The sequence below is a fragment of the Chionomys nivalis genome, chromosome 10 (genome assembly GCF_950005125.1).
Source record: "Chionomys nivalis chromosome 10, mChiNiv1.1, whole genome shotgun sequence".
In the NCBI taxonomy this organism is placed as follows: domain Eukaryota; kingdom Metazoa; phylum Chordata; class Mammalia; order Rodentia; family Cricetidae; genus Chionomys; species Chionomys nivalis.
Genome location: NC_080095.1, coordinates 34,557,958 through 34,570,982, shown reverse-complemented (window position 1 = coordinate 34,570,982; position 13,025 = coordinate 34,557,958). Strand labels below are relative to the sequence as shown.

General features: G+C 42.7%; 1 protein-coding gene across 1 annotated transcript in view; it reads left to right on the top strand.

The window, feature by feature from the left end:
- Nucleotides 1-13,025, top strand: part of Tshr (thyroid stimulating hormone receptor) — a 136,721-nt gene that overhangs the window by 86,068 nt on the left and 37,628 nt on the right. Inside the window, exons 4-7 of the mRNA XM_057783237.1 lie at nt 430-504; nt 2,822-2,896; nt 5,749-5,826; nt 9,061-9,129. Of these exons, the coding sequence (XP_057639220.1) occupies nt 430-504; nt 2,822-2,896; nt 5,749-5,826; nt 9,061-9,129 (297 nt within the window). The remainder of the gene's footprint in view (nt 1-429; nt 505-2,821; nt 2,897-5,748; nt 5,827-9,060; nt 9,130-13,025) is intronic.

Here is a 13,025-nt window from a genome sequence, read left to right as displayed (position 1 = left end):
TGCAATGCTGTCATTTGTCATGATTCACTAACCCCTCTAGTGCTCATTGTCATGGCAACATCACTGGCTCTTGTCACTATAAAGACACCTGTGCTCATCTGTTTGCCAAACCACTAGAGGGGTTTTCTTTTCTACCAAAATCTAGAGAAAAAAAAAAGCAAGGAAGATAAGAAACACAAACAACAGACAAACAAAGCTTTGAAACTACAGTTAAGAGAAAGGTAGACCATAAATTCGAGTTGGCTGAGACCAAGTCCATGAGGGAAATCATGTCCAAGGGAGGAGCTAGGAATCAGTGGCTAAGGACATAGAGTTTCTGTCTTGCCATATAAATGTATCCTCATCTTTTCATGAACTTTTGTTGATTTATCTTTAGTAAAAACTGGAAGGGCTATATTTTGCTGACAGCACTCTCGTTAACTCTTGCAGAGAAATCCGCAACACCAGAAGCTTAACTTACATAGACCCTGATGCACTAACAGAGCTGCCCTTACTCAAATTCCTGTAAGTATTGACTCCTTCCTTGTTTGTGTGTGTGTGTGTTTTAGAGTTGTGATGCTGTTGTCTATCAAGAATCTCCTTAAGATGATATTGTCTAACATCATTTTAATGGTGTATGGCAAAATCAGATCGTTTCTTGTGACTTTTCACCATTCCCATTGGGCAAAGTACCACATGAAACAGCTCACGTTTAAAGCCTACCCCCAAAAGTCAGCACATAGTTCTGGGACCAAAGAGCTGCTCCCAGAGCCAAGAGGAAGGAGACAGTAAAATATATACATAGTCTTATCCTGACAGCCAACTGGTCAATAATGTTTGGAAACAACAATTTTATATTTATATTTATTGACAAAAATAATAGCAGAAATTTCAAAAAGCAAAGTCTCAATACAGAAGTGACACACTTCTACTTGGCTTTGGCAATGACTTATGAGCTGGCCATAAACTCCATCAGAGCAGGGGGCATTTTGGTTCTATTTCATCCTTGCTGCTCATCACACAGTAGGTAGTCCAAGGAAATATCTTGAATGGATGTGAATATTTGACCCAAAGCCCTCTACACACCAGCTGGAGAAGCCTTCTTTCCTGTTTAAATACAATTTTAAAAATTAGAAAAACAACAGTATAATGAAAATAAAAATCAATCTTCAACACTGTGTCTGGAAATAATCACTATTAACATGTAGTTTATTTCCATCCAGACTTTTAAAATAAAAGTGTATCTCACAGATATTTTAAGGCTGGATAGAAGTGATTCAAGAATTGCAGAGACATTATGTTAGAAGGATCCTTAAATGGATAGGGTACCATGATAAAGACAGAAGCATGAAGCCACATGGCCTACTTGGGAGAACTGGAAACAGCCCCATGTCCAAGGGGTGGGAGTGGGAAATTCCATGTCCAATGGGTGTGTGTGACTTAAAGGCTTCTTGTGGGACAAGGCAGTCAATCCTTTTATGGACTTGCTTTCAACTCAGTGGATGGTCAATCAGGTAATTAAGGAAGAGATCAAAGAAGAAAAGGACTCATTTAGTGGGTTTGGAGAGTAGAGAGGTCAAGGTTCCAGTCTCATTAATCCAACATTTATGGCCTCCACTGAACTCTCTGGCCTTTTTGTCCTACTCTTTTTCATGAACCCCCAGTCACAGCTGATCTGTTGCTATATTTCATAGACACCCACGGAACACCACTTCTCTCCTTCTGGATTATCCCCTTTATTCCTCTTTGAGTTTTCTGGCTCCTGCTGCCTCTTCAGTCCAATGCCTTTCTCTTCAGAAGGAGTCAAGACTTTGAACATGTCTCAGGGAAATGTGAGTTGTTTCACACTAGAAGAGCTGGGTCGGGTCAAAGTCTCCCCTGCTCTGTACCAAGCCTTTCCAAGCGTACTTTGTTACCACTGCTATGTTCTAGTGGCTGAGGAAAGTGTCAAAGGAATTAAATACCGGAGGCATTTGGAGCCTCAAACTTTTGTGTTTGTGTTCTGTTTCACACATCTTTTAATCTTGACATACTCTTCCCTTGATGGCATGAATTTAGGAAGGAGAAGCTATTGTCTTTCAGATTTTCCTTTTTTTCTGCGAGTGTTGGTTAAAGACTGCTGTATACCCACAGGGTTGTTACTGAAAAAAAAAAAAAAAGGAATTCTTAGCAAAATAATAATACAGTAGGATGCAGATTTGGGGGGTAGGAAGGGGACAGGACCTCTCTGCTTAGTCCTGGCTGTCCTGGAACTCACTACGTAGACCAGGCTAGCCTCAAATTTATAGAGATTTTTCTGCCTCTTGAGTGCTGGGATTAATGGCACAGACTGCCATGCCACAGTGTAGACCTGACAACAGAAAAGCTGACTTGGAACTAGATAGTCATGTGTACTTCTTCCACTGGACTTTGACAGCCCATCCCCCAACATACACATAACATCATGTATACCACACAGACACACACACACACACACACACACACAGATAAACACAGATACAAAGACACCACACCACTTGCGCAAGCACATGTACAATGTTTTCCAATTAAAACAGGGAAATGTCTCTGCCCCCCCGCCACGTCTCTTCCTCTATTTCTAGGAATCTCACTGGGCTCAAATAATGCACATTTAATTCTAAGCAGGCCATAGATATCACTACTATTGACCGGATTAAATTATGCTTTGAAGAAATATCGTCAGGGTTAGCACTTGCCACAGTCATGAGGTATTGGGTGGAGGACTTGGGATTTACCTCATAAACTCATGATTTTGGCCATTACACTATACTTCTTAGGTATTGATTTTCTTACCTAAACTTTCATTTCTTCTTTTTTAATATAGTGGCATTTTCAACACTGGACTCAGAATATTCCCTGACCTGACCAAAATTTATTCCACGGATGTATTCTTTATACTGTAAGTAAGCTCAACATGCAGTATTTGGTAAGAACTGGGGTGCAGTCATGGGAACTAGTAGAAGCCAGGAAAAGCAATGGACTCCAAGAGAAAGCAGTAAGCAGGGTAACTGTGCTGAAGGATGGAGCGAGGCACAAGTAAGGAACGGCCAGAGTTCACAAGCTGTGGGCCACTGATGATTCACACAACAACAGCTTGTGTAGGATGGTGGTGGTAGGAAGCTGGATTGGAACGGGTGTGGGCTGGCTAGTTTCACGTCCATTTGACACAAGCTAATGTCATCTGAGAAAAGGGAACCTCCATTAAGAAAATGCCTCCATAATGTCAGATGGAATGGTGATGTGGGATGCCCCTGTGTAGGTATCTGTAGGCTGTGAATATGTTTTATTATCATTGGTTAATAAAGAAGCTGCTTTGGTAAAGCCAGGTTGGAAATCCAGAGATAGAGAGAGAGAAAGTAGGCAGAGCCAAGGAGATGCCACATAGCTCCTAAAGGAGACAGATGCCGGAACACCACGACCAATAGGCCACACCCTGTGGTAATACATAGATTAATAGAAATGGGTTAATTTAAAATGTAAGAGCTAGCTGGAAATATGCCTAAGACATCAGCTGAACAATGTTGTAATTAATATAGTTTCTGTGAGATTATTTGGGTCTGGGTGGCCAGGAAACGAATGAGCAGTCTCTGTTTACAGTAGGCTGGCCTGTAAGGCATTTTTAAATTAGTGATTGATGGGGGAGGGCCCAGCCCATTGTGGGCAGGGCCATCTCTGGGCTGTGGTCTTGGGTTCTATAAGAAAGCAGATTGAACAAGCCAAGAGGACAGTAAGCAGTATTCCACCATGGTCTCAGCTCAGCTCCTGCCTCCAGGTTCCTGCCACGCTGGAGGTCCTGTCCTGACTTCATTTGATGACGAACTGTGACATGGAAGCACAGGCTGAATAAATCCTTTCCTCCCCAAGTTTCTTTGGTCATGGTGTTTCATGACAACACTAGTAACCAAGACAGGGTTCAAAAGAGAATTTTGACAGAGAATTTTAGAGAGAGAAGAAAGCCAACTCTTCAGGTTTACTCTTGTTTTAATTTCATTTCTGTTGTCAAAAGACAACAGTGGTGAGGGGGCTGGAAAGATGGCTCAGAGGTTGAGAGCTCAAGCACTCTTGTGGAGGACCCGGGTTCGATTCTCAGCAGCCACGTGGTAGCTCACGATGGTTCGTAACTCCCATTCCAGGGCATCCCACACCTTTTTCTGATCTCCATGGGCACGAAGCACACATACTGGGGAGGGAATGATTTAACTGGCTACACTTTCAAGTTGCTGGCCATCATTTCAGGGAAGCCAAAGTAGGCAGTCAAGCAGCTGGTCTTGTCACACCCATTGTCAAGAGCTAAGTGACAGCAAACATATCCATGATTCCTTGCAACTCCATGGGCTTCCTCCACTCCCATAAGATTCTGAATTCAGCCCATGAAATGGTGCCAACCACATTCAGGGAGGGTCTACCCACCGCACTTAGGTAGAATAATTTCTAGCCTGCTTTATTTCATGTTTTACACTTATTTAATATGTATGTATCTTATGTGGAGTGTGGAGGTTAGAAGACAACACGCAGGAGTTGGTTCTCAGAAACACACTTAGGTTGTCAACCTTTACCCACAGAGCTGTCTCAAGACTCCCCCACCCACCATTTAATTTTTAAATGGGAAAAATGATCAAATGATTTCCGAGGGAATTGGCCAAATGGGGAAGGGGGCTACTGATAACAGTGATACTTCATTTTTCATATTTTCTGATAGCTTTTTCTGTACTTGCTTCACTCAAAATATAAAGGGAAGTTTTGTTTTGTTTCAATGAATAGTGAAACAAAGGACTAGGAAAATCCAAATGAGTGTGTGATCCAAGAGTCACAGAGCAATCAGGGCATGCTTTTGATTGACTGATGTTTTTGCTTTTATTTTTGTTTTCCAAAAACGGTGGCATAGACCAGCTGTCTTACCTAATCATGCAAATGAAAAAGTATGTATGCAGGAAAATTGCACTGCAGTCAGCAAATGATTCTCCTCTCTCTCTCTCTCTTTCTCTCTCTCTCTCTTTCTCTCTCTTTTCTCTCTCTTCTCTTTCTTCTCTCTCTCTTCTCACTTCTCTCTCTTCTCTCTCTCTCCCCTCTCTTCTCTCTCCTTCTCTCTCTCTCTCTCTCTCTCTCTCTCTCTCTCTCTCTCTCTCTCTCTCTCTCTCTCTCTCAGTTTTCCTTTGAGACCAAGCACTGGCTGTCCTAGAACTCACTGTGTAGACCAGGCTGGACTCTAACGCAAATATCTGCTTGCCTCTGCCTCCCAAGGACTGGTATGTGCCACCGCCTGGCATGCTGCACACTCTTAATTTTTTTTTCCAGGAAAAAAAAAATGAGCATGTTCTTTGCTACAGCTAAACTCTGTTTAAACATAAGCAGCCCTCTGGGAACACCTGCCTGGCAGCATTTTGCAAATAGACTTTCTAATGATCCTCATGAAATCCACTGATGCCTGATACTGACAGAGAAAATTCTAGTTGCTATGGACATCGTGTTACAGATTCAGAAGTCTCTGAGCTCCATCTGCTCTGAGATAAGGAGTAAGGTAGAGACCTCAGCTCATACTGGAGCTTGTTTGCTTGATGCAGACTGGACTCCGAATGTGTATCCACCTAGAGCAGCTCTCATTACCTCAAATGGCCACCGGCGCTTAGAAGCAGGTCAAAGAAACAGCAAAAGCTGAGCTATCTTACGGCCGGTCCTTTGCAGTGCACACATGCAACAAGAACCCATTTCCAGCGTTTTTCTTTCAGCTGCTTTCATCATTTTCTCTTGCAGGGAAATCACAGACAACCCTTACATGACTTCAGTCCCCGAAAATGCATTTCAGGGACTGTGCAACGAAACCTTGACCCTGTGAGTATTCCCAGTTTCACTGTTGCTGGCACCTGACTTTTATCTGAGGCTATTGCCGTGGCTTTTCTGACTAAAACTGTGTCTGAGTTTAACAGAAGCATGCCACCTTATAATGTAAAGTCTGTATCTGGAAGGGTTTCACACAGATGAGTGCTGCCTTGTGGTGTGATATTCAGCACACCCCAAATAGATTGCCGTAATAAGAACTGCGTATTCTCTGTGCAGGGGTTGGTCATTGGTTCCAAGAAGGGTCAGGTAGGTTGTACACATTGCCTCGGAGCAACTGCCACTGCAGTTGCTCACACATCCATAAGTCAGGGGGCAGGGCTGGAGAGATGGCTCAGTGGTTAAGAGCATTGCCTGCTCTTCCAAAGGTCCTGAGTTCAATTCCCAGCAACCACATGGTGGCTCACAACCATCTGTAAAGAGGTCTGGCATCCTCTTCTGGCCTTCAGGCATACACACAGATGGAATATTGTATACATAATAAATAAATAAATATTTAAAAAAAGACTTGCACCATAAGTCAGGGGGCAAGTCTGTGGCCCACTTACGTCCCTTTATAGAATCAGAATGTGGACCAGATTTGGCCTGTCAGCTTTATGGTACATCATTCCGTATCCAAATGGCCCTGTTCTATCCAGGAAAAACACCATGGAGTAAATGTGACTTTCAGAGTCACTGACTAGCGAGTGGTGCCACGGGGGGCTTTTCATGTTCTGTAATTGCACTTTTGCTTGGAGATCACAAGCTATAACACAGCTCCTATAACTGCTTGTTCAGTAGAAAACACAGTGCTTTTGTTCAGAAGTCATGACCTGCTCAAAAGTAGATGCTGAAGGATGGGGAATGTTGCTCTGTCCGTATAGTGTTGGCCTGGCCTGAGTTAGTCAATTATCTTTCCAGATGATATTTCTTTAAAATAATATTGTTATAAAAGCCCTTTCTTCCTTTAAGGTCAATCAGGTTCAAAACTTTAAATGTGCAAGGAAAATGCCCAACAGCAGAGTCAGTGCCTCTTCCCTTCTCTGCCATTTGCATTTCTCGGGACCTATTTCTCCATGAAGTTTTATTTAGTCTCTAACCATAACTCAAACCAAGAAAACCTTTTAGTGTGTATGTACACATGTGTGTGCATGTGTGTGCGTGTGTGTGTGTATGTGTGTGGTGTTTGTGCTTGTCTGTGTAGGTATATGCACGTATGCGCACAGATACATGCATGGATTGTAGAGGCTTACAGATGGGCGTTGTTTTTCCTCGATCCCTCTCCATTCATATTCTTGGAGCCAGGGTCTCTGGCTGACCCTGAAGCTCATCAATTCGGCTAGGCTGGCTGCCCAGTGAACTTGAAGCATCCACCCGTGTATCCCACCCCTCCAGGACAAGGGTTCCAGGCACATGTTACTATGCTTGATGTTTTAAGTGGGTTCTAGGGATCCAAATTCAAGTCTTTGTGCTTGCGTGGCTGGCATTTTACTGACTGATCCATCTCTCCTGCCCACCAAGGACAAATTTGAGAAAATAAAAAAGTGCATAATTTTTCCACATGTTTGTAAGAGTTGTAGTTCAGGAGAAGAGGACTTATCCACCAACATTTTTATTCTCTGGACCTGAGTCCCTGGAAAATGGATTGCAGCCCACACCTATAATCCTATAGGAACTACAAGTAAACTCAGCCATCTAAAAAATATCTACAAACAACAACTAAACCATGAGATCATTCCCCAGTTTCTCACAGCTATGTAGAATGGATTCAAATTTTAGCGTTCTCCTTTAACATGGTCATCTTTTAAGCATTCATTGTTATTAGATATAGTGACTGGGTCTCCCGAGCAACCTGTAATGAGACATTAGCATCATATTTCTAGAGATTAAAAAACAGGATGGAGGAGGATGTGAGAGTCTCAGGATCACCCAGCTACAGAGTGGCAGAGCCAGGCCTGGTTGTAAACCTGGAGTCTCCTCTGTAGTTATAGTTCTATCAAGTCCATATGTAGTAGATTAAAATTATTATCGAAATTCACCCCGCCTGTCCTGAGGAATTCCTGGGGCCTGCTGCATCATGATGCCAATAACTACCAATAACCATGAGTGCCACATACCTTGGAGTTCCAAAGACTCGGATCCCTTCTCCGGCACAGGTGTGTTTCTGGTAGATGAGAAGATTTGAGGTCGAGGATCCTGAACCCTAACAAGTTTAGACTAACAAGTTCTTGGCAAGCCACTCTCATATCCTCCGTAACTTCACCAGGAAGCAGGGGTGGTAACATTTGAGGCTGGCTCCTGGGAATCAAGGTAAAATTGAATAGATACTAAAACATTCAAAAAGATTGCCACAAAGGGGCATGGTCTCTCTACTTTTTAAAATTCATCTATGAGGTTCAAATTAATTCCAGCTATAATCATTAAGTATTTGGTTTATGGTTAAACTCTAAAGACAAGTAGATGTTTTAAGAGAGAGACAGAGATGGGGACAAAATAACAATCTATGCGTTCAGATGGATGTCTTCTCAACTGGTCCTCTTAAAGTGTTGTAACTTTTCCAATGTTGACATGAGCTTAAATGTCATCTGAAACTCCCTTCCCTTTAATATGTGCACATTTTTAAAAAGAATCCATGGGCTGGAGAGATGGCTCAGCAGTTAACAGTGCTTACCGATCTTGCAGAACCTGAGTTAGGTTCCCAGCATACACATAGGACAGCTCACAGCTGCCTATAACTCAGCTCCAGGAGATCCAATGCCCTCTCTGTCCTACATGGACACCTGCACCCACATGCATGTGCATGCACATGTGTATGCATACACATGCACATACCAAAATAATAATAATAATAATAAAGAAAACTTCTAAAAATCCTTTGCAAACCTTTGTTCTTCAAAGTAAGTCAGCTTCTGGGGAAATGGTGACTCACAGGCCCCCAAGTTCTGAGAATTAGGTTTCAAACTTGGAAACATCTTATGTCCCAAACAAGGCATACTATGAGGGATTTTGTCTTGAGGAATACATATGGATGACGAGTGAAATTTCATGCACATTTCTGATACTAAAGAGATGAAGACCAACTATTTTTAAAAGGAACAACACATATCCCACAGGTCATCTATTTTATTTACTTATTTATTCATTTCTGGGGATCCCGTGACCCTGAGCCCTTACATGTGCTAGGCGAGTACTCTACCACTGAGCTACATGGTCACTGATTTTCTCTCTCCCTCTTTCTCTTGATTTTAGGAAACTATACAACAATGGATTTACTTCAGTTCAAGGACATGCTTTCAATGGGACAAAGCTGGATGCTGTGTAAGTTTAGGGTAACCATGGAAACTGCCACCATTCCCCACATCTCACCCCTAGAAGGACCATTCAGAGAGTCTGAATTCTGTTGGGATCTATTTTAAGTATCTCAAGTCTTGAAAGTGATACTAAAGGAACTTGACATGGGCCATCAGAAGTGGACACAGTGTTGGCCACAGTTCTAAATCCCAGAGCTCTCATCCTCAGTAAAATGAAGACATATACTGTCATCATCAGTTGTCTTATAGGGACACAGGTATGTTCGTGTGTGTGTGTGTGTGTGTGTGTGTATGTGCGTGTGTGTCTTTGTGGTACTGTGTGCATCTGGCAGTCTGATGATAATGTTTGAGAATCAGGTCCTGCCCTCCACCTTGTTGAGCTAGGATCTCTCCTGCTGTCTCCTTCCTTTGCTCAGCCTTTTCTACCTTAGCTAGCGGTCCACAAGCTTCAGGTAGATTCTTGTATCTCTACTTCTGATCCCACCATAGAAATGCTGGGATAATAGATTTGCACCACCACTCCAGGCCTCGACTTGGGTTCCAGAAACCAAACTTGAGTAGTCAAGCTTATATGGGAAGTACTCTTAGCCTGGGCAGTCTCTCTAGACCCTCACTCTATACTTTTAACACAGTTCAGTCTTGACTGTGTTTTCAAACAAAGGAAAATGTATTAATAATTCTTCTGTAATAATTACCCTAGCAGGATTCAAAGATTAAAATAGCATGATCTCCCTAGAACTGTGTAGAACTGTGTTTACATATCTTTAGGTTCTAGTTGAAAGAATTTGTTATCCAAAACAGCAATCATCTCCTTCATGCTGATGTTCTGAAGTTATCGGGTCTGACCTCAATTACACTCATTGTTTTAGCCTGGCTGAGTAGTGTTATTGCAGCCAGATTGGACCCATCCCACACTGAGGACAAGCACTGAAGCCAAGCAGCAGTTCTGGTGTTAGGTAGGGGGTTCTGAAAATCATGGCAAGTGGGTAAAAGCTGTCGCTCCATGGTTTCGCTGTGAGCCAAGGACATTGCCATCACTCAGGTGGCAGATCACTAAATACGAGTGTCCTTGCTCAAGAGAAGTTGAGCTGCTCTCAATCATAAGTTCAGTCCCGTGTTCTTTCTCTGGACCTCTCTGTTCTCTCTTTATCCAGTCTTCTAGAACCGAGTGGCGTCTCACACAGTGTCTGATTCTCTGAGATGAATTCTCTATTGTTGGATTCTAGTTACTGGGTTTCTACCTAGCAGTAAACATCCAGACAAAACTTTGATGTGTTAAGGACTTACCAAGGCAGTCATCATTACGAGCAGAGAAGTCAGCACAAACAATGTGCAAATTAGCATCACACTTCTAATGAGCTGATTAGAAGTAATTCAGCACAGCCTGGAGCCACTGGGAAAAGATGACGGTAGAGAAGATTATAGGATTAAGCAGGCTGCTATTTCTCACGGGGTAAGTATTTGAACAGCTTGTAGGATGTGCTCCAAGGTTGGCTGCCTCCTGCAGTCTTGAACACTTTCTCACCTGTTACTGTCGATAAACAAGTGTCTCCATCTCTGCAACCATCAAGATTTCCACGGGGCAACCCAGCTTCCATTTAGACTAATGTAAGAGCGAGGTGGTGGATCCCTATCACTTTTTGAATAACAAGAGCTGTGTGGAAAAACAAAAACAAAAAACAACAACAACAACAAAAAACCCCACGGTTCCCCATGTAAAGTACTGCCATGTGAATGTCAGCCTAGCCAGGTGTCCACCTCACTTTCCCCTAAAGGAATTATGCAGGAATGGGCTGAAATTCGCTCTTAGAACTGAAATGGATCCTTAAACTCCTCAGAGAACAAAACCCAGGAGCAACAGCAAATTTACTCCGCGCATCACACGCCTCTCTGTGACACTGACTACTTCTGTCGCTGGGCAGAACCTGTCCTATCTGTGAGTTATCCAGAAACAGAGCTTTCATTTCTTGTCAAACAAGTCTTCACTGAATGGCTGCTGTGTGTCAAGAAGGAATCCAGGAGCTGGAAGAATGGCTCAGTGTTTAAGAGCGCCGACTGCTCTTGCCGAGGACTCAGGTTCAATTCCCAGCGTCTACGTAGAAGCTCACAACTGTCTGCAATGCTAGGTCCAGGGAATCCGAAGCCCTCTTTTGACCTCTGCACGCATCTACATGCGCATGGTACACAGACACACGTGCAGGAAAAACATTCAAACACCATAAAATAAAAATAAGTCTCACAAAAGAAACTTTTTAAATAGTGAGTCCAAGCTGGGTGGTGGTGGCACACACCTTAAATCCCAGCACTGAGGAGGCAGAGGCAGGCGGATCTCTGAGTTTAAGGCCAACCTGGTCAACATAATGAGTTCCAGGACAGTCAGAAATACACGGAGAAACATTGTCTTGAAAAAAAAAAAAGGTGAGTTCAAGAAACTGAGCACACACATACACACACACACACACCTCACAGTACTGAGGCTGCCAATTAAATGTTTTTCCCCAGCTCATCGCTGTCTTCATTTTCCCGATCCTACTGTTCAGAGTAGAGATTCTCAAGTCCTGAAATATGGAAAATTTGACAATTGTTTTTGAGAACAAGCTTAATTTCTTCACCAGCATCAAAGAGGCAGAACCCATGCAAATAATGAAGCATCGTTACCCGGGCAGAGATGGCAGCATCTGTTTCACTTTGGAAGGAACTATTGGGGCTTTTCTGGAAGCCTGTCCCGGTACTCACATTAGCAATCTGACTTTCAGGAAATCTCTCCTTTCATCACTTCTGACAAGTCCTCCCAAACTTTTGGACCTTCTTCGCCTTCATCTTCTGAAGGCGCAAGTCATAAACAATCCCACACCAGTTTGGAATTGTGATTAATAGGGTGGTATTTATTTAAAAGGGAATAAACTTACAAATCACCGTCCCAGACAACAGCCCTCTACGCACGCAATTAGGAAGAAGTCTAGTCGCCGGAACCAGAGCAGGAAGTAAAGAGAGAGAGGAGGGAAGTGGCCGCTTTTTTTAAAGGGAAAGATACCACGCCCCAATGGGCTGGTATCTTGGCGGCTATTGGCTGGAGGAGCGGAAGGACCTCCCGCAACACCTCCCCCTTTTATTTAAGTAAGAGAGTTCTAAACCTACTATGAAATTATATACAATAAGTACAAATATCCTATTCTAACTATCTTAGGTCTTATATAATAAATAGCTTGGCTAAGTCATGAGTCGAAAGTAACTACATTTATATAGTCTTCAACCCCATCGAAGATCTGAGAAGGGAAATAATGTTACCTGAGTAATTAGGAAGTGCAATCAAACAACTTCTAAAACATGCAACAAATCACAGAGACAACTAGCTACCTGGGCAATCACCCAAGGTCACGTTTGCAGCGTTGAAGCAACCAACTTTGGCTAAGGCCTAACATAACTGACACACCATTTTCAAAGGCAAGAAACTTGTCAAAACTATCTTACCCTGTCTTGGCAGGATATGACAGTCCTGTTTTTTCCATTCACAGATACTCTGTATTTCTGTCAGTGTTTGAGGTATGGGCATTTCTTTACCCAAAGGCCAGTTCAGCCAAGAAGAAAGGCTCCAGGTGGAGTGTCTTTGGTGCTCAACATTCTCTCGGGAATAGAGCGGTGTTGCCAGGAGCAATTGTGTCTCACTACCACAAAACTCTGAGTTAGATTAAAGGCCATTTTCTACAGCTCTTTGAAGAGGTTGAAGATTATCTATCTATACTGAGTATAATCTCTATGTGTCTAAAGAACCTGATTAGTCTAATTATAAATGACAAACTTAGAATACTATTGATCTATATAATTCTCAATACCTATCTAACTTAAAGACTAAGACAATAAACAACTGTGAAACAAATGAGGACAATGACCTCCAAATATAAA